The following is a 21,874-nucleotide window of genomic DNA, read 5'->3' on the forward strand; positions in this document are numbered from 1 at the left end:
ACTGTCAAACACAGTACATACAGTAGTCCTGCGCTAAAAGGCTTTTGTGCATCAGTTTGTGTTCCTTCACATTTTGATAGACTTGTCAGAACTCTTTGGTTTTTATTAGTAGTCTTCCAAAAGGGCTTGAATTGATTTTTTTTAGCTTTCCTAGCCTTGCAGTTGCAGCTTTTTTGAAACATTTCGTACTGGCTGGATTTGAGATTTTGGCTGAAAGGTTTACTTAACTGTCAGGAATTTAAGTTCTGCAGGAATACTGTACACCATATCCAGTAACTGAATTTCAAAGTAAAAATGTTCCAGATAAAAAAAAGTTTGTTGTGTGAAAGTGTAGTTGTCCTTCAAATAAATTCACTTTTCAGTTTTTTTTTCTTAGAAACACGATGTGTTTTATTCAGTCATCGTTCTCCATCTTTGACAAATTAACAGTTACACACTCTTTATTGCGTTCATTCATCCAGTCAGTTAATCATTCTTATTTTACAGAGACCCTTTTCATCACAGACAGACACTCAGAAGTGCTTTACTAAGCCATTATAATATTACATGACCCTACAGATTTGAATGGCTGAATGGCCAGTGATTTGTAACCCGATTTGTAAATAAAGTACTATAAAATCATGCTTTTACAGAGGGTGCAACAGATTTGTAGATGAAGCTGAGTGTTTCTCGGCAACCAATAACTAAAAACTCAGAATGGCTTAAGCACATTCACGGACAGCCTGAAATCAAGACACATTAAATCAGAATTTATTTGACCTTTATTCACACATTGTAACACATGACCTTCAGGGGGAAAACGTGCAAATGAAAACCTGGAAAAATGGGTTGGATGCTGTAAGTGCACACACTCTTGAGTTAGTACTTGGTGGAAGTACCTTATGCTTGAGTTACAGCTGTAATTCCGTTTGGATAGTTCTGCAGTACCAATGCAGCACACCGAGATTAGGTAGTGTTTGCCCATTCCTTGTGTGTCTTGATTTTAGGCTGTGTGTAGACTTTCTATAGACTCTGTATGTACAATATATTTGTGTAAACATACAGTAATTTCTCATTTACCACATTTTTCATTTTGCCCATTTTTGATTTAGAAAATAAGATTTTAACCGTTGCGAACGAGTGGCCGTTCTGGCCACCAAGCTGGTTTGGTAGATACTGTAGTAACTAATTGATCTGAGGATTTAATCCAGCTGTTTCTTGAAAGAAGCAACACTTCAGGCTTCAGGAACGCCGCTGAGTAGCTTGTCCAATATATCCACAACACTTTGTGTAAAGAAGAACAGTACCTCCATTTTCCAGAAGAAAGTGCACTTCCGAGGAGTTTCCACTTGTGACCTCTAATTTTTGTTTCATTGCAGTTGCTGGAGTATTAAGTATTACCCCTTTAAATTCTCATCATCATATTGAAGTATGGTTGTGTTACGCATCTGTTTTCCTTTTAAAAATGTGTAATAAGAAAACCACAAAAGGTTTTTAATGGAATGGTTGATAACCGTGTTGCCACTGTAATACTCATGAACTATGCGTTTTCCTGGTTTAAGCTCTGACACAGTATACTGTATAATTAACAGGATGGTTTTTAAGCAGCTTATGGAAAAACACCATGTACTATAAAATACGGTATTGTTTGTTTGCAGCTTTTGCTTTATTGGCCAATTTGATTTATGTTTGGAAAACAGATCCTTGAACAAAAAAAACTTCACAGATGCTGTCATAAAGAAACTCTTGCCAAACCCAGTAATGAGCTAAGAGCTTGCTCTGCAGCATCCTGCACTTTTCTTATGTTGGAAAATAAGAACTGGGAGTTTGTTTTGTTCGGATTTATGCTCTCAAAGCTGTCATATCTGCAGTCAAGGCTTCTAAATAAAAACAGCTTCTCTGGAGAAAACATGGTGACCTTAAGGTTAAAGCTGTTAATGACTATAAGCAAGGCTAAACTCATATAGAGCTTTTAGCTAATTTAACTGCAGAATACCTTTCTCGGCTTTTATCAGTCTAGATGCATATTTCTGGGTTTCTTGTTTTGTTTACTTGCTCTGCTTCCAGTTAATCGTTCATCTTGCGAACAGTACATCATCCGTCCCTTCTTCACGCGGGGCTTGGCCACTGCCATCCACACTCAGTTCACCACCCCTACCATGGTGCTTTTCCAGCAGACTCTTGTAAATAGCGACTATTGTTGAGCTGTTGTAAACTGGCACAGAGGGTTTAGCTGGGTGGCTGTGTCTCTGACATCACTGGACACTACTGTTTCCTCAAATGGCTTTCGTTTGTGTAACTAAAGGGAACTTAATCCCCATAAAATGAATCCCAACTCTCTCACCCTAATTCAAGACTGGGCAAGGCTCTGGAAGAGATGACATTTTATGTAGACAAGTGTAATATATTACATGCTGGTAGCAAGAACTTGACCTTTGAGTATAAGATGGCAAACACTAAGCTTTTTCTTCTTTTAACTTGTGATGCAGCGTCTTCAGTCCATTCTTTGTACAGTATGTCGGTCCTGTACTGTCCACCCATTTTCGCAATATTCTTTTTTTTTTTTGCAATAATGCAGAGTGTCAGGAAAGTATTTTTATATTGAATTGCTGCTTTAACCTTTGATAAATCGCCAAGGATCCATGTAATGGGAGTAAGTGGAATTGAGATATTTACAGTAGGTACCTGAGAGCTTTCCCCACTGTGGAGGTCCAGAATGACTGCACTGTATGTGCTGACAATACCACAATAAGTGCAGTAGTGATCTTTTATGTGTTACATTTTCAACGCATTCCTGTGTTATGCCTACTACTTATGAAAAAGACTTACTGTAGATATTTATCTTAGCTAGTCCTATTTAAACACTTTTTTTTTTTGCTGTCTGCCCTCCTGTGTGTGACGTTGTTCTTCATTAACTGCTTTTATAGGGGGATTCTCTACAAACTGGAGACGACTCCCCTTTCTCAGACACCGTCACCTTGGAGCAGAAGACGAGCAGTTTTGGAGGAGCAAGCGGGCGGGTCAGCCTGTGGATGCAGTGGATGTTGCCGAAAGTCACAGTGAAGCTGTTTGCTCCAGATCCTACAGCCAAGAGAATGGGTAATGTTCTGCACGGAGGCAGACCGTTTCTAACAGCCGCAGTGGTGCAGAGGTTAGCGCTGCTGCCTCGCAGTGCGGGGGCCCAGGGATCCAGCCCTGACCTGGGGTGCTGTCTGCGTGGAGTTTGTTTGTTCTCCACGTGCTCACACGAGTTTCTCTGGGTGCTCCATTTTCCTCCCGCCGTCCAAACGCATATCAGTATGGTTATTTGGCTGCTGGGGAAATTGGCCCCAGTGAGAGTGTGTGCATCTCTGTGTCTGTACAGTACAGTATGTGCCCTGCGACGGACTGGCGTCCTGTCCAGTGCGTACCCTGCCATAGCACCTGTTGCTTGGTGGGATAGGCTCCAGCTAGGAGGAGATTTACAGTACAAAAGCACCAGATAGGAATTCAATTCTAAAGTGCCTTCTTGCAGTTTCAAGAGGTACAAAAAGACCTGAACAGGTCATTCAGAAGCAAGAGCACAGAAGATGCAAGAAGCACCTGCTTCTTGATAAAATGGTCAGGTTTGCCATACTGCAAGCGATTTTCTTCCTGTTCCTAAGGGAGCGCAATGCCCCTTTTCCTCAAAGTTGAGGTACAAAACGACTGGGTGGTGGCAGAGGAGCGTTCGTGATTGTGGTTCGAGGCAAAGCACATGTGAGCAAAGCCGTACAAAAAGTTGTTTCTGCTAAGCTTGTAGAAAGGACACATACTGGCAAATCAGGGCAGATGAATTTAGGACAGCTGGGAAGTAAATAGACATCCTGCCCAGAAATTAATCTCCTTTCTGTCATTGAGTATGGTGTGTCAGCTCATCTCTATAGTAAATGTATTCTGCGTAATAAGTCAGTTGTATTATGTTTCTAGGGCCCTGGTGTCCTGGCCTTTATACGGATGTCGCAGTAGTCATATGTGTAGTCATCTCTGTACACTAACATTCCCATTGGGGATGCACTTGTGTTTATAGGGCAAAAGAAAGAAAAAATTAGAAGCAAGTAACGTGGCAATAAATTTACCAAGAAGCAACGTCTCCTTAAGTGATTTAGTGCAGTGTTGAAAGGAAAGCTTTACCTTTAATGGGTTTGTATAATATTTAGCATCTGCCAACCAGAACATTGAGCTTAAGTGCTTTAAATGGAACTTTGTGAGGTTATGTTTTGATTTAGGAGCATCCTAAGTAGGAATTACATAGGATTTATGCTAATATTTGCCATCTGAGTTGCTAGGTAAATCTACCACTGATACAGTGTTCAAGGCATTAATGAGTGATCCAAGCAATATCTCATGCCTGTTAAAATCTGCAAGGATGATATTAATACTAGAGCTATGGCGTGATAAGCAGATTGATTCAAATTCATAAATAATTCAAACTTAAAATGTTAAAAGGAGGATCCTATAGGACTGTATGATTTACGTTATGAACATTGAGTACAGCCAGCATAGCATTACACCATTATTTATGACCTGTCGTGGGTCTGTGCCGTACTGTTGTGAAGGACTGTAGTGTATAGTACTTATTTTCATTTTTTGTACAGTTTGCTGTGGCCCTTTTCATTTGCAAACTGTAGCATTTTAGGTAGCAGAGGTGTAGCTTGCTGTGTTACCCTGATCCCCTCCACTCAGATCAAAGCTAATACAATTTCTTTCTCACAGCCCACTGCCATGGTGGTGCTACAGTGTTGCAATTCCAGCTGCTTTTACAAAAGGCGTTCTTGGCACACTAGGACTTGTTTTACTCTCTGGAGAGGGGACTCTAACATTTTGAAGGGAATAGCATATTTTTCACTTTATAAAATCACGCTGGTGTCTGTTGGATGAACGGATCCGTCTGCAGTTCGATCACACAGAGATACTGATCTGCACAGTTAAATGCATGTGGTACCTTTTCAATTTAAAATTTGTAAACTTCATTTGTTAACATTCGCATGAGAACTATGTATTAATTTAGTGTGATGTATTCATGCAGTGTATTCATGCAGTGTCCCTGTAAATGTTACTCATATTCATATTTTTGTACATGTCAATGTATCATTCTTAAAGTTATAGTTCTTCATTGGTCCTAATTGTCTATGTAATTAATACGTGGGGAGCTTAATTGTAAGAAACAAAGAAAAACTAGTTTGTACTGCTTGTACATGACAGTGTTAAATATAGTTTTAAGTGTTAAATGTAATCCTCACTCCGTTACAATTTAGATTGTGTGATAAAGCTTATTCAGTGCTCTGTTCCATGTGAAGGAGTACCGGGGTCTGTTGTTTAGGCACTCACATGCTGTATCAGGAGGTCGTGGAGCTTGAGTTACACCATTTATTAAAGACGGAAAAGGGAAGATTGCTTTCTAATAATTCATCTGTAAACAGCCCCTAGCTCTTAACAACAAAGATGTCTGTAGTGAAATATAATATTATGCTGTTTGCAGACTGAATTCCGTTTTTACTTATCAATCTGATATCAATTATGACTGAAATCTAAGGATCCACGCAGCACACAAAGCAAATGCTGATGCAACGCTATTCTGAACACGTGTTGCAACGTGGTGACCTGGGCAACATGCTGTGTGTTCAGAACAGCGCATGGTCTTGGCATGTTCAAAGCCATGTGGAGAAGAAGCATCAGCATAGCATCGCTGTGCCCATGACCCCTCCTCAATGAACGTTTGCAAGTGGGGCATTCTTCAAGTATCTCCTGGTTTGTATGGATCAGTATATTCTAAAGCCCTAGTGTTCAAGTTCTTTTTTTCCTTCTTTTGTAACCCTTTTAAGGTACTGTATATCATTGTTCCTGTCTTGCCTACCTTATTTTGCAGAGACCTGTGTGATCAGTGAACTGGAAGACCTCAGTGCCTCAGTGGATGTTCAAGATGTTTACACCAAGATAAAATGTAAAGTGGGCAGTTTAAACAGTGATCACTATAAAAAAAGGTAAACGTCCAGATATTTTCTCCAACAGATTTTACTTTAAATTATTTTATTCTACCCCCCCACCCCCACCCCAATGGCAACCAGTAAAATACAGAAATAAAATTATTATTAGTATAGAGGAGTGATGAGGGCTCTCGACTCATCACCAGAATGTTGTGGGTTCAAATCCACATGTGAGGAGTGGCTGCTGTAGGGGCTGAGCTCTTGTTCAAAGTGCTTCGCTCCCATTGCTCTGGTAAAATACCTAGTTGTATAAGTGAGTACAAACATACGTCTGTCCGGTTAATTTGTCAGCCAAATCAGTCAGGAGGATCAAACTGCTTCCCCTCGTTTCTAACCCTTCTTATGTTCTTAAAAACATTTCTCTCCTCAAGATCCACTTCACCTGCCCCCCAGTGGAGAGTGGAGTCCCACCTACAACTGGGCCAACGATCAGACCCTTCACATACCTTAGTACTGAGGCTTAATATTCATCTAGTAAACCAGTAGACCGCCATGTTTAAACAGGCCCGTTCTGACAGGAGCAAAATGGATTCGTTTTCCTGGTTCTCTTCAGCTCTTTTTTTTTTTTAGAGAGCCGTTTTGGAAAGCGCACTCTTTTTATATCTACTGCGTTTCTGTATTCATTTTCATGAAGACATAACGCACAGAATCAAAATGACTCATGACTGAATGTCCTCACGTCTCTTGTCAACCAGCTCCACATGTCACCCAGTGGGCCTCATCAGTGAACAATCCAAAAATACCAGAGTTTAAGTCACTGAGTTCAGCTTGTCAGCACCTGACTGCAGCATTTAATGACTGGGGTCTCTAAGGCAAAACGAGAAGATTCCTCAGCACAGTTGCATGTTTCTTTTTGGTGAATTTACTTTTCCCCATGTACTGGGGCATTAGCCATATCACCGTGCAACTCACAACTGGTAACCCCCTGAAGCTAAGCAGGTGTGAGCCTGGTCAGTACCTGGATAGGAGACCTCCTGGGAAAAACTAAGGTTGCTGCTGGAAGAGGTGTTAGTGGGGCCAACAGGGGGCGCTCACCCTGCGGTCCATGTGGGTCCTAATGCCCCAGTATAGTGACGGGGACACTATACTGTAAACAGGCGCCGTCCTTCAGATGAGACGTAAAACCAAGGTCCTGACTCTCTGTGGTCATTAAAAATCCCAGGGTGTTTCTCGAAAAGAGTAGGGGTGTAACCCCAGCATCCTGGCCCAATTTCCCATTGGCCCTCACCAATCATGGCCTCCTAATAATCCCCCTCTATGAATTGGCTTCATTACTCTGCTCTCCTCCCCACCGATAGCTGATGTGTGGTGAGCGTTCTGGCGCACTATGGCTGCCGTCGCATCATCCAGGTGGGGCTGCACATTGGTGGTGGTGGAGGGGAGTCCCCATTACCTGTAAAGCGCTTTGAGTGGAATGTCCAGAAAAGCGCTATATAAGTGTAAGCAATTATTATTATTATTAGTATTATTGCCATCAGTGTTACCTTAATGAGTTTGAGTCACATTCACAATTTAGATTGCAGATCTAAAGGAAATGCACAGCTCTGCTCTGCTTGGGATTAGAAAATGTTCGTTCACGTCTTCACTGGCCACTGGCTCAGTAAGGCATCACATGTATAAGGCCTTTCGTAATGGAATAGCGCATTGGGCACTCAGCATTAAAAAGTAATTATTAAATTGTAATTGCATGGAGTCAGAAAATGCTATTAAAATTGTTTAGTATAGTGCATGTGGTACATCAGTGCTTTCAGATCATCAGACACCAGTGTGAAAGTATGTCTAGTGACAGTTCACCCTTATTTGCTCCTAAAAGCAGCTCACACAAATGAAATCTGATGGCTTCCAGCTGTTTCACAAATGTTTCAGAAATAATTGTCTAAAGGGATGGGAGGTCTTCGTGTAGCAAGAGAGCATGTTAAAAGAGAACAGACATTACCAGGACTGCTTGGGCAATTGAACTCCCATTCCTGCTGAAGGGAATGTTGTGGGCAGGGCAAGCTTACAGTCGAGCGTACAGAACTGAGAGGAGCTCATAAGCATCCTGTGATGAAGCAGGGTTCTCTGTGTAAAATCCTGCAAATATACCGTGCATGTTGTTTCCTCCTCACGTATCCCTCTGTTTGGTATTGATTTTATAAATACGCAGCAGAGTTCCATAAGGACACTATTTTATGGTACCAGTTAAAAACCGTGACGGTTCTGTTCAATATCAAGAGAGACAGGATTTTTAAGGAGGGTTAACATTACCACCACGAATGGGTTTGTCATCGATGTCCTGCGTCAGGTCTGTGTGGAAGGTCTTGCGTTTGCAGGGAGAGAATGTTAGCCTACTGGGGTTCTCGGGGGTCTCAGGGGTCTGTTGTGCAGAGCTTTAAGAATGAAGTGGGCTGCTGGTTAGGTTTTCGCTTCAGTCTCGGAAAATAATCCAGAGGGGCATGGTAACATTATTCCAAACATTTCAGTCCAAGAAGCTGCATCAAGCAGCAACCACTGAAGGTGCTGCCAAGCTGAAAGGAGTCATTCCCCCCCCAGGGCTGTGTCAGCTGATAGTTTCCATGGATTTAGGACTCTGTTTAGAAAAGCAAATTAGGGGACATCTCATGATGCCAAAGAACTAAGCCCTGATAATAACCCAGGAAGATTGTTTTTGCTCGGTTGGGGGCTTGGATTTCACAATATTTGTTTAAAATTAGGAAATCTAAAAATAATGTCGACAGTGACCACGTATCAGAAACTACAAATGTACAGATCACAGAGACAAGATGAGCTGGACATTGTCTTTTCCAGGCCAGGTGAAGGCTGGCAGACAGGACATAATGAAGGAGTCATTCTGCAGTGCAAGGAAAAACCAGTGGTGAGGCTTTTGTCGAGTGAACGTGCCATGTGAAATACTGTCCAAATCTGGGGCATACATTTCTACTTACCCTGGAGAGCTTAGGAAATTTTGCCTGCAGGATCTAAAGCTAGAATAAGGAACAGTTTACCATTCCTCACTGTAAACATCTAATACAGCTTGTTCTGATAGTCCCTGCAGTCATTTTCCTGGGCTCTCTGGTGGTTTTGATTGCTAAGGGATTCTAATCAAATCAGGTGACGTTTCTCTCTGTGTTTGAAAACCTACGATCTGTCAGAGCCCTCTGGGTGGCCTTATTCTGTTTGCCCAAGCGCTGCGGATTAAATTTGAACTGGTTGAGTGTGTAATCACCCGCTGATTACCGTCAGTGGATTTCAGACAAAAGCTGAATCAGTTGCTGTTGAGCCAGTGTAGGCTGACTGCAGCATAAGGCCATTCATAAGGTGGTTCTTGCAGCTGCTTGCAGCTAGCTTTATTGTGCAAAAATCTGCATATCTGTCAATATCCATCTTATTGCTCTTTGTTGCTTTCTTCTCCCCCCCCCCCCCCCCTTTTCCCACATCTTTTACCTGCCCCCAATGCGACACTTCAGCCTAGAGGAAGGCCAGCGCTCTCTGGGCCATTTCGGAGGGGTGCTCCTCTCTTGCACTGACAAGCTGAATAGACATACCATGCTGGTCCGACCCGTCAGCAAGCAAGACCCTTTCAGCCATTTCTCTGGCTTTTTCCCTCCTGTAAGAAGCCACATTTGTTTCAAATTACCACATGGAGCTCCCATTAACTTTGCAACGTCTTTTAAGCATGTCCTTCTCTTGCCTGTTCAGCTAATATGATATGTGCAAGATTCCCTGACTGTTCAACGTTAGGACCGCTGCAGAATTCCCTATTTCCATTCCAGGCTGTATCTTTATGATGCCCCAGTACTAACACTAAGAAATATGTACTAGTTTGGGGATCCGTGCCAGTGTACTGTAGCAAAAGTAGACTGTCCTGCGCTGTATTCAGTTTTGCAAATGGACGGTTCTGATCGTTTTCTATTTCCATACCTAACTTTTTGTGCAATATAAATATCAATTGAATCTGCTGCTTGTTCAGATGTAAGGCAAAGTTAATGAAAGCTCTTTCAGATTAAATCTGTTGGCGTTAGGTTTCCTTGATGTATATCCCGTCCTTAAAAGTATGAAATCCCTGTTCTATGCTAAATTATTCTTGTTGCCGTTTTTTTAACCAATATGGGACTTGCTTTCCCAAATCAGTCTCTTCAATGCTGGTTCTCCATAATAAGCTATTAATCTTGGTAATTAATAATATAATGCTCTGTTGGCTGTGAATAGGGAGAACTTTTATTTATTACTTATGGTGTTACACAGTAAGTGAGGACTTAATAATAATAATAATAATAATAATAATAATAATAATTAATAATTAATAATAATAATAGGGAATGGCAGAATCACAGACATAAGCATGAGAAATAATCTTGAAGAGACTGGTTTTGGCAGAGCAGGTAACTGATACCGATAATCAGCTTATTCTGTATGATCTGGAAGTGAAAAGTGATAGTTCGCCATCAGTTTCTGTCATGCAGCGATTTAAAGCAAATTTATCACCTAATAACGCTGAGTTAGGAAAATAGGAAATGACCTTTAAAACAGCATGTGTGCGCTTTGAGCTCGTGCTTAGCTAACAGCGAACTGTACGGGCTGACTGGTAATGTAGGGCTTTCGCGGTGCTGCCGTTTTGAACAGCATGGTTTCGCTTTCCCCCACAGACTGCCGCGAAAGTGCTGGAAGTGTCCCACCAGCAGCACGGCTTTCTGTCGATAACCTACACCCAGGCGGTGACCAAGAACGTGCGGCACAAGCTGACCTCGCGGCAGGAGCGCGGCGCGCGGGGCCCGCCGAAGCTGTCGGAGGGCCTGGCCGACGGCTCCCCTCAGTACCTGCGCGAGATCCTGCTCGCCGCCCAGCCCTTCGACGTCGTGCTGTCCTGCCCGCTGCTCGCTGCCGTGGCCGGCGTCTTCCAGGTCAAGCTCCCCAAGAGGCAGGGGGACAAGGGCAAGTCCGGAGGGCAGCCCATGAGGACCCACACCCTGACCTCCCACAGCCTCCCCCTCATCTACATCAACACCAGCGTCATCCGCGTCTTCTTCCCCAGCGCACAGGAACAGGAGCCCCTCACAGGTGAGGACCCAGGCAGTCTCAGTCACATCCAGTATGCTCAGTTCTCAGCTTGCTTCTTAACACCCCCTGCATACAGTATACCACTACCCAAGTCCATGCTGTGTGCAGAAAGCTTATGATTATCTTAACGCTATGTCTTGTTTCCTTTATATAACAATACATGAACGCTACACTTGACCAAGAAGGAGGCATGGAACTGAAACAGGGTGTAGTTCTCAAGCATTTCATTGTCTGGTGTCGATTTTGCTTCTCCCATACTCGGTTCACAGTGCCCGGCGGAGCATTTTTTTTTGTTGTGGTTTCATTGTCTTCTCAAAGATACTTACTCGGCTTCCAGAGCAACGTATAATTTACTGAACTGAAACCTGGAGGCCCACATTCTGTGTGTAGTTCACAGTGCATTGAAATTGGTTCTGATTGTTTACATTCCTTGGATCTGGTCCTTGCCTGTACTGTTACTCAGGAATTGCCGAATCCGGAAGCTAGGAAGAAGCCCAAGGGGAGTTATTAACATTCCATACGGTTTGCAAAGCTACAGTATATTCTTGAAGGTGCACATGGTATACTGTTGGTAGCAATTAGTTATATAGCTCTTTTTTAATGGTGTTTTGTTAATAGTTTTCATGTGTTTCCAGAGTGCCACCTGAAGAAAGAAGACACCTTAGTCCTTAAGATTGGCTCTGTGAGCATGGCTCCACAAGCAGATAACCCTTTAAGTAGAACTGCCCTGCGCAAGGATATTTATCAGTAAGTCACCTCTCCTTCCCTTGCTCTGCACTGCCTGCCTTAATACCTTCCATTAAGGAAGTGAGAAGCACGAAGGCATACTCCTGGCTTTGTGAGGCCTCAGAGGTGCCTAAGTGTAGCTATTTTTAGTTTCAAAACTGAATTATTGACCACAATTTGTTTAAAAGTGTCACTAGAAATTTGTCTAGCTTAAAACGTAAGTCACAGTTCATAAAAACAGACATGAGATTATTGCTTCTTTTGTTCAAAGAAAATGTGAGTCAGATGAGAGAAGGCTTTTAAAAGTCTTCAGAATCCAGTGGTAGCTTTTCAGTGTGGTTTGACTCCCCGGGAGTGACGGAATTTTATAAATGACATATAGGCAGGCATCTGAAACGCAAGACTGTTGATACAAGCCTCAGTGCCATGTGGATCAAAGCTGTGAAGAAAAGCAAACCTCTGAGGAAAATATTCAGCATAAACACATTTTCTGCGAATGCTCATGATCTGGATTGTGTCATGGCTGTTTGGAAACCACACCAATCGTCTATGGGCAGAGAAAACTGGCAAACACATGTAATGAGCGAGATAAAAGTAAGGCATAATGCTTTGTACAGCTGGCAGCGATACCGAATGTGAGGCTGAAATTGACTGTTGACTTTGAGAAGAAAAGGTGTGTGAAAGGAGGTCTATTCCAGCCTTCACTGCTGCGTTAGGTTAATATAAACATATCGGTTTGGGATTTTGCTTTGATTTGGAGGTGGCAACACTGGAGCCTGCCTGGCCTATATCTTGCAGGAACAAGAATGCTACAGTACTTACCTTCTCACTGTGCCTCTTTTTCTTCCTGTCGCTAAAGTAAATTAAGAGGAGCCTAAAATGTGGTGGTGAGGCTCAGCACAGAAAAATTCTGTCTTAACCCTTACCATGAAAAGTGTTGTATTTCAAATATCGATTCCTTTGAAAGAGAGCAGTAGAGATGTACTGCAGAGAAGTGCTCTTCACCAATGTTTTACCAACAAAACCGGTTCCCACAGGGTCCAAACACTTTATAATTGTTAGACGAGATGTTTCACGACAAGTAGATTTTTTTTAAAACAAAGTAGAAACATGCATTATTTATATTATACCCACCTGATTTTAAAAAGCCAGTTACAGTATGTGTTCTTTTTTCATCTTGGTCAGCCAGTAAAAGTCTTGCAGTTGCACAAAGGTGGAGGTGGAGGAGTTGGGCTCTTACCACCAGTCTGCCTGTGCACCTTTCGTTTTATAGTAGTCACAGGCAGCTGGGGGCTTAAGGGGCTGGGGACTTTATTAGGCATACAGACTCTTTGACTGACGACCGACTGTAAGACTTTTATTTTTAAAAATTAAGGCTTCCACAAAACCCAGTTAAAACCCGATTTCAATATTCCAGGTCCAAAACATTGTCAAATCCAGAAGACATTACCTGAAAAAGGTTCTCACACAGTCCAGGTCTGATCTACGTAACTCGGGTCCACACAACAAAGACCTTTCACCATTAACCATCAATTCAAAGACGTTTTCTTATCTTTTTCTCCGCAATCCTCCACGTTCTTTACTCCCTCCTTGCTTTCATGTTGTTGGCTGCCATCCATTCGCCTGTTCGGTACTCTACTTATATAGTCTGACCAGGGAGCACATCTGCTCAAAGTTCTTGTGATTGCTTGATATCCTTCATCTTGGATCTTTTCATGTCTGCTCCATTCAACCATCTTGGTTAGGGGCATAGGTGGACCTAGAAAGTTAAGTTAATTGTTGTTAAAGTATCACCCCTCAATGTCTCTTCCCCTTGTGGCATCACAGTATATAATGCATATTGGAGTTTCGGCATTGACTGGAAGAGAGGCATGTCTGCAAGTTCCTAATCTGCCTCTAGGGGTCACTGTATCTCTGCCAGCAGAGAGAGCCCAGGTTGACTAATCTCACCCTAATTGAGATTGAGTCTGACCCTCTAAAATCACCAGCTCAGCAGACCCATTTGCTGCATTAAAGTGGCTGGTTTGGCTGGGTAATGGGATGTTGAGCATTTTAATTGATTTCCGTTCCCCTCTCAGTGCTATGAGTTGAGTCAATGAATTGGGATTTGATTTGAAAAGACCAAATTTGAGAGAGAGAGAAAAATCGGAATCAGAATAGAATTTGTCAGTCTTGCTTGTTAAATTCTTAAATGCTTACAATCCTGCACTGCAGTTGTCATTAGTACTGACCACATTTTGTTACACAATATGTTTATTTATCATTTTAAAACTATATTGTTTAAAAGGGAAAAAATTAACATTTTTCAAAGCATGGAGTTAATAAAAGATTCATTTGGAACCAATTTACACTTTTTCATTTGATCATAATAAGGAATATCACTTCATAACAGTCTGGGTCCCCTGTGGGTTAAGAGTAGGAATTATGACACGGAGCTTGGTTTTCCCTATCCATCAGCTCGTACAAGGCCGCTGTCAATTTACACAGCTGAAATCATTTTCCTAACTTTAAAAAGATGGAATTTCCAAGTACATGAATGTAACCCAGGGAATGTCCAGCATGCCTTCACTCCCAACTTTCTTGTGGTTAATGTTCTTTGTACAATCTCACAGATCTCATTTTCCGTTGAAATCTTGCTCAAGGAACATTTAATTGAAAGCTTCTTATAAGCAAAAGACTTGACTAACGAGGAACGCTTTCTGTAATTCATTTCAAACAACTTGGCATCTCTGTCTTTAAAAGACTCAATCATCATGTCTTTGTAGTTGAAATACAACTTGATATAACCAGCGACCTGTTTTAGTCTAGTATGTGTAATGTATTATTTTTTCCTAGTGCAGAGCACAGTGATAATTTGACAATACCACTGATGTTTCTGATCCAGATATATTAAATCACTGCGAAATTGTTTCATTTATTGTTCCAATCATTTCTTGTGTTTCTTCAAAGGCAATTGCTATGTCTCAGTCTGTTCCGAAAACAGCAGATGGGTGTGTAAATGTTTGCTTGAGGATTTTGAAAGCCGTATATTTTTTTTTCCTGTGCTAAACATCGGGCTAAGATAAAAGGGCAAGCCGTTTAATATTTTGTAAATTAAACATTACGTGGTCCAAGGGTGTTCTGCATCATTACTAACTGACTGGAGAAGCTGTCTTCTGTTCAAGTTCAGTTTGTGCTACAACAGGAGGAAGTGAATATCAGCAGACCAGCAGGTGGCTCTATTCCCTGTGGCCCATCAGTTTCAATGGATTTCAGGAAGAAGGGGCAGGGGTAGTAGGAAGACTAAGGGTCCCAGTGAATACAGGCATCGGATCGCCGTAACTGTAGATAAACAATATTGAGAGACGATGGTTAGTTTCAGTACTTTTGTTATGCTCATTTATTTAAACTAAGAAGACGTGAGTAAGACAAAATGAAATAACCTCTTATAAAGCAACATCTTAGTTATAACATATTGAAACATAGTTTACATATGGAGATGAGAATTAAAATGACCAGTTGCACCACTACATGAGACGAACTTTACATATATTCAAAGTTAATATTAAGAAACCTGGACATCACATATAATATATAGTATAGTGTAATGAACTCTGAGGGTTTTACAACAATTAATGTTATTTACAGTATAGTAAATAAATAATTACCAACCTTTAAATAAACAATATTGAGAGGAGATGGTTAGTTTCAGTGCTTTCATTTTCTTCGTGTAAGAGAAGAAACACATTCAGTGTTCCCATACCAGCGTTACCAATGGACACATTTAGCATTGCCATAGCACAAATCAAACCTTATCTACTCTTTACATTTACTTGGAACTGTTGCCTGACACAGGCTTTATCCAGCTGAGATCGTATGGAGGAGGTCTTGTAGCCGGCCTTAAAAAATAAAGTTAGCTAATTATTCATTTCACTTTCCTGATTGGTTTTTTTAGGTTCTGGATTTCAGTTTTTACATTATGCAAAAATCTGAAAATGTTTGTATCTACAAGAACAAGTCTGTGTCTGTCCAGAAAGTAAAGTGCTCACATTCCTTCTGCTTGTTTACTGCCTGCTGTAGGTGGCCAGAACACTGTCACAATTTCAAAATCACTAAAATCTGAGCACAAGAACATGAAGAATAATGGAAAATAAGTAGTCCTTTTGTTTTTTTTTTGGAAGAATAACTTTGAGAACTTAAAAGGCACTGCTGCTTTGCCAACCTGTTAACAACAATTTGTTACCAGGTTCAGAAATGCATTAGAAAATGGGGCCCTGTTTGCCAGTCCCCATCACCCAGGCATCTCAAAGATCCATTAATCTAAAGTGACCCTCTGATTAAACAGAGGTAGATGGCCGATCAGACTCATTGAGAAAAGCAAACGAATTATCAGACAGCCAAGCCTATTATTTCGTTAATTATGACTGATCTTGGTTGTAGCCCGGATTGGTCTGGCCAAGATTCACAATTCTCTTTGGGTTTGGAAGGTTGTGTGTGTTCAGAGTTCAGGCAGCTGAAGTGTAGCCCACAGCTCTCTCTCTCTAGTGCAGTTAAATATACATGCAAAACCACCCTTACTGGTTATTAATGACATTTCTTGGCAGGCTCAAGGAATTTCTTTGTCAATTGATTTTGAACAAGGACTGAGAAGTATAGAGAAAAAAAACAACTTTATAGAGTATGAAAGGGATGCCCGACCTGGAAGTTATTTCAACAGCTTGGTTTAAACCTGCCTTACGTGACCCTTCCCCTGGCTCAGAGCCTCACTTTAAAATTAAACTAAAAATGGAAAACATAAACAGCCCAGTCTTTATTCAGAAACATCGATGCAGACATTAGTTAAAAGTATGTGAACAATTTTAATTGTAATGGAGAAGACGCCTCTTAGTATTGGTAATAGTTATTGTTTAGTATCCATTTACTTTAGCTTGGGATTCCCCTTGAAAACAAGCGTGGAAATTAGTTATTCAGAGTCTTGTCTTGAGGGACAGTAGTTTATTGTAATTATAATTGTTATAAGTGCAGTTATTTAATGTGTAACGGAAAATTGTGAAAGGAAAGAAAGTTCAAATTTCCTCTGTTGATGCTCCAATTTTAAATCAGTTTTTCATGCAAATTGTACCTTGGGCTCTTATTTAAATATAAGCAGATGAGGATTTGTCAGCTTTTTAAAAATGGTGCTTAGTTTATCTGTTCAGCACCAGGATTTCTCTTACTGAATTACTGTGTAGCACACCTTGCTGAAAAATAAGACACATTCTTCTGCTAGGCCATAAAAAACAAAGAGGTTGGATGCACTTCCTTAGTATTTTCAAATTCACCAAAGTAAACCACTGAGGATATGTCCTGAATGGCTCTTGGATCCATATCAGTTTCAAACACATGGCATGTGTTTTCAGTTGAGAAGGAAAAAAAGCTTTTGCTTGCATTCTGCTTACCCTTTTTTGGAATGTATTTGTTACAGTGTATTCCTCTTTATGTAACGATTATTACAAGAAATGTAATCTTAAAATTGCTGTGGTGCATTGCTGGGACATCACAGATACTCCGTTACTCTTAAGATCATAAAAGGCGTGGCTGTAATTGTAGAACAATAGTTAATAACTAGGATTTTACCCGCAGATTAATCATCTAGAATGAACCGCAAATGATCCAGACCCATCGGAACCATCTGAAAAGGTTACCAACTTGATGAAGAGGAAGAATATCAGTTCCAGTTTATAAATATCAGTTTAAGGCCTGCCCCTGCGAAACTCTTGACATACAGTCTTAGAGATTAAATACACTTCTTAGTATTTTCTGTGAGATTGCCGTGTTTCCTGACCATAGTTTGTTCAACATGTTTGGATTCCCTTCTGGGTTGCTTTCTCACTTTTTCTCTGGTTTTGGACTTTTTATTTGCTTTCTAAAACTTCACTTACGAATTTCCTTGGTACCTTGATTTTGAGTTTCCTTGGCCATGAGTCTTGTTTGTTTTTGGCTTTGGAGTGAGTTTTCTTGCTCTAATTTCTGCTTAATGCAGCATCATGACAATATTGCCCAGTGCAGCAGGGTTTCCTCCGAAGAACCCTGGTAACAATCCTGTTCTTCAGTTTATTCCATCCTCATCCTCTCTCCATACACTCCTGACCCCTGTGCAAAGCGATAGTCCTGTGTACCCAACAAGCCTTCATGCCTGGTATTATTTGGTTATGTTTGTCTTTTGATTTTAAAGATGTTATCCACTCCCAGCTGCAGAACGAACCAGATATTTAACTAGGTGGAAGCCCAGTAAATTATGTGACCATAAACCCTTATGGTGTGCAATAAATCTGTTTCCAGACCCTTTAAGATGTTGTACATGCAAACCATTGCAACCACATGTTGTGGCCACAGCCACCTTCTAGTGCGTATCAGACAGCGTCGCAGTGGAATAGGGTTTCATGGAAGACATTCCTCACGTTTTGGGTTTTCTCTTATCATTTTTCAGCCTTTTTTTCTGCTTCACTGGCTGAAATGGGAAGAGACCATTAAATGAATCATATTTATTTCATGTTAAAATGAAAATGGAGAAAAGTTCCCACATTAGAAAACCGTAACATCTTATTTGCGTTTACCGTTTTATTTTGCTTGCTTTTGTTTTCAATGTGAGTGCTCCAGTGCTGTGTGGTGTGTTTTTCACTTTCATCAGTTTGAAGAGGTAAAGATGTATTCTTCCCTGTTGATCCTTTTCCCTCAGTGAACCTCACTGCAAATTGTCTGTGAGTCCCTGAACATGGGAAACTCCAACTTTGATCATTTTCATCTCACGGTGATTTGAATCTTTGTTAACCCATATTTCTGTCTCATCACAAGTTGTGTTGCTTTCATCTATTATTTATTTCCTTCATATGCTGCATATTTGAAATATACAGAAATGTTATATCTATATTGACATGTTTACATATACAGTGCTGTGTGTGCAAAATAGCTGTGGTTGAAGTATTCAGATAGAAACTGCAGAAAACCTGTTTAGGGCACAGAAATAAACTAATCAAGTAGATCCAGGTTCAAAATCCTGATCTTGATCCCATTATGTGGTAATTCTGATTTTTTAAAAACATTTTTATTCTGTTTCCAGTCAGTGTTTTTCTATGTTATAGAGGTCCTGTCCATGCCCTGTCTTTTGTTCTTCATTTCATTTTGGGTTTTGAAACTTTTTTTTTTTCCATTTTACATTTCCTGGCTTCAATTTCTTTCTTCTCTGTCAGTTCCCTCCCTGCATATTCACAATTTGTTCTTGTCTGGAATCAACAGATTGTTGTCTTTACACTAAATAAATCATCCAGAAGTGGTTTTGCGATCTAAGACATAGATTCACAAGTCAAATCAGAGATGGTTCTTTGGATACTTATGATACCACTAACATGGCTTTACCTTTAGCCTGTTTTAAAAGCCTGAGGTTATGACATCTTAAGCCAGTTGTATACTGTAGAGCTCCACTCTGTCTGCGGAGACTGATGGATTTTCACATGCATGTGTAAAGAGAGATTTCAATTGCTGTTGCTGACTGACTAACATGCACAGATATATCCAGACAGTATATCCACACTTAAAAGTTGGATTTCAAACATGTTTCAAAGACCACTGCTGTACATTCACTGCTCCTTATCAGCATTATTGGAACATATTGGAACAAGACAGAGAATGAGCAGGAGTGAAGGGAGTTCTGCCAGAACATTGCTTTTGTCAAACTGCAAATGAAACACCTGAATCATTTCAACCAAAAATGTATTTTTTTTTTACTGATGTGACACACAGGATGGTTTTAAATATACATTATATATATATTTAAAATAATAAACTTGTTTCCCAAGCCGGAATATTTTAGTTTCTGAGGTAATGGTGGATTTAGGACAGAAAAAAACATATTATGCTATTCAAATGATTTTGTGTATTTGAGAATATTATGTTATTATAAAAAAAAAGTTGAATTAAGTGCGATACTGTGGACTGGTGGTTTGTCTGACGGCTCAAGGGCACTTTTCCCGCATTGGGATAGATATGTTTTTTAAACAACTTTTGACATTTTCAAGCTTCGGTTTGAGAATGTGACAGAATGTAGGGGGAGAGGGGATCAAGCAATATTTTCCGTCTCCATCTGAGCTGTTTTCCAAGAAAAGGAAATGTTAGGCATTACTTGCAAGAATAAATTCTCTTTGACACATTGTGCACTTTGTTAAAAGTTATCTGCAAAGTGGTCCCTAGATAGAGCATACAGTAGGTCTGAGGATTTGGAGAGGAAACAGAAGGAAGACCAGCCTCAAAGTCTGTTGCATGTCATCTGCAGTCTTAATTCTTCCAGAGGGCATGCAGAAGATGCAGTTTATGGAACTGAGATTCTCCTATACCTTCATTTTCTTCTGGGATTGAAAGCAGTGTACTCTATCATGGGATTGCTATGTTTTCCGTTAGGGAGTAAACCATAGTGCATCTGTATTGTGGCATTTGCTGACTTCTGTATACAGCCTGTGGTTTCATTCCATAAATATCTGTGGCTCTTGTGATGTTATTCTCAGGGTTTTCTTCTGTGAGAATTTATACCACAACACTTGTATTTCTCTGCCTGCACTTAAAAGGTTTAATGGATTAGAAGCTTAAAATACTCCCGCACTACCAAGCAGATATGTGTGTTTTATCTCATTTTAGCTTCTTTCCAAGCGTATTATTAGGGGGACTGATTCTAGCTAGCACCCCTACTTTGGTAATAAAAATTACTTACAGTTCTTACTATCTCCTTGTTAGTGTCTTTGACAAATTTGAGAATTGATCTTAATATTCATTTACTCTGTACAGCTGCAGCACTGGATGAGCTGGGAGAAGCTTTTCAACAGGTCCAGTCAGACCAGTAGACAGTTAGAATGAAAACCCACTTGCTCCCCAGGGAAGGGATTGGGTGATGCGGAAAACATATTAAAAAATGAATTCATGTAACACAGTTAATATAATATCTCCTGCAGCACCTCTGTCCCTCTTCAGAGATGCCAGTTCCCTGGCTACTTTCAGGAAGTAGCTGGGCAAAATTCTCAGATCAGTTCGAAACAGTCAGTGATCCTGATAAAAACGACAGTAGATGTATCGTCACTGCATTTTGGATTTGTACGTGAGATATGCCTATATATCCTATACAAAAGCATTAGCATTTCCTAGGATTGCTCTTTTCCCTGCTGGTCAGCCTATGCATTACGTTATCAAAGACATGTTTCATTGCCAGTCCTGCTCCTTTAAAGGTGTGGAGTACAGTACATCAGAGCTCAGCATTGTGCAAACGTAGCAAGTTAAATACTGTGACTTCCTGTGGCAGGATGTACTGTAGGTTTCTACGAATTTATACCTGTTAGATTTGAAAATGCTTCTTCATTCACAGGGAATCCTACCCAATTCTACCTGTGTTAAACTTTTTTTTTTATTTGCAGAAAAAATTCTTTCACAAGATCATAGTAGTTGTACTGCTTTTTTGGGCTAAAGACAAATGTTTGGCAAAAGCACATTCTTAGAACAGGAAGTGTCTCTTAAATATAAATTTGAAACATCTTTTTTTAACGGTGACTGCCAGACAGAAGGAAAGTAATGAAACCTCAATGAATGTCTTTGAATTCATTCTTTAAGTGTACAGCACCAGATAGTAACTCATACTAAAATGCCTTGTTTCAGCTGAGGGAATATTTAATTAGCATAACATGTTACATTTAAGCAGCTATGATGACTTTAATGTAGAGTTTATTATTATAGGACTAGATTTTAATTTTTCTAGAATAAACCACAGCTAAGCTCCAGAGAATGGTAAAAAACGTCCATTGAGGCAAGGAAGTTGTGCCTTTTTTAGCCAAACTAAGACTGTATTTAGTTTTATTGACATTTCCCTTTCCTTTTCATGTTTCACACATGCACAGTCTAGCCCAGTGTTTGCTAGACTGTGGGAATCCAGCAATATGCACAAAAAGTTTTCCTTCTCTTAAAATATACCCCTTACTTTTTCCATTTACAGGGCTGTAAAATTACATATCAGACTTATCAGGGTTGGAATATGGTTCCAATACCGTAAAAAATGTTTCTTTTAATTACATGTGGGGTCAGCAGCATTCTTCCGCAGAGAAACCTCTTTGTAACACAGTAGGTGTACAAAATTA

The 21,874-nt window shown here is 40.4% G+C and overlaps 1 protein-coding gene and 1 long non-coding RNA gene across 3 annotated transcripts in view; one reads left to right on the forward strand and one right to left on the reverse strand.

Moving 5' to 3' along the window:
* Positions 1–21,874, forward strand: part of vps13b (vacuolar protein sorting 13 homolog B) — a 325,535-nt gene that overhangs the window by 183,927 nt on the left and 119,734 nt on the right. The window contains exons 26-30 of one of the 2 annotated variants that reach the window (XM_088600797.1): positions 2,907–3,078; positions 5,867–5,981; positions 8,772–8,838; positions 10,610–11,021; positions 11,657–11,768. In XM_088600797.1, coding sequence (XP_088456923.1) covers positions 2,907–3,078; positions 5,867–5,981; positions 8,772–8,838; positions 10,610–11,021; positions 11,657–11,768 — 878 coding nt within the window. Of the gene's footprint in view, positions 1–2,906; positions 3,079–5,866; positions 5,982–8,771; positions 8,839–9,430; positions 9,573–10,609; positions 11,022–11,656; positions 11,769–21,874 lie in introns of both variants that reach the window. The other variant, XM_088600796.1, reaches the window with a different exon arrangement.
* On the reverse strand, positions 13,012–15,588 carry LOC148651026 (uncharacterized). The gene is made up of 3 exons (XR_015925521.1): positions 15,399–15,588; positions 14,884–15,068; positions 13,012–13,506 (listed from the first exon to the last, which is right to left on the reverse strand). It is a non-coding gene; the product is annotated as an uncharacterized LOC148651026 (long non-coding RNA).

Source organism: Lepisosteus platostomus, chromosome 12 (genome assembly GCF_059453375.1).
Source record: "Lepisosteus platostomus isolate fLepPlt1 chromosome 12, fLepPlt1.hap1, whole genome shotgun sequence".
Lineage (NCBI taxonomy): Eukaryota > Metazoa > Chordata > Actinopteri > Semionotiformes > Lepisosteidae > Lepisosteus > Lepisosteus platostomus.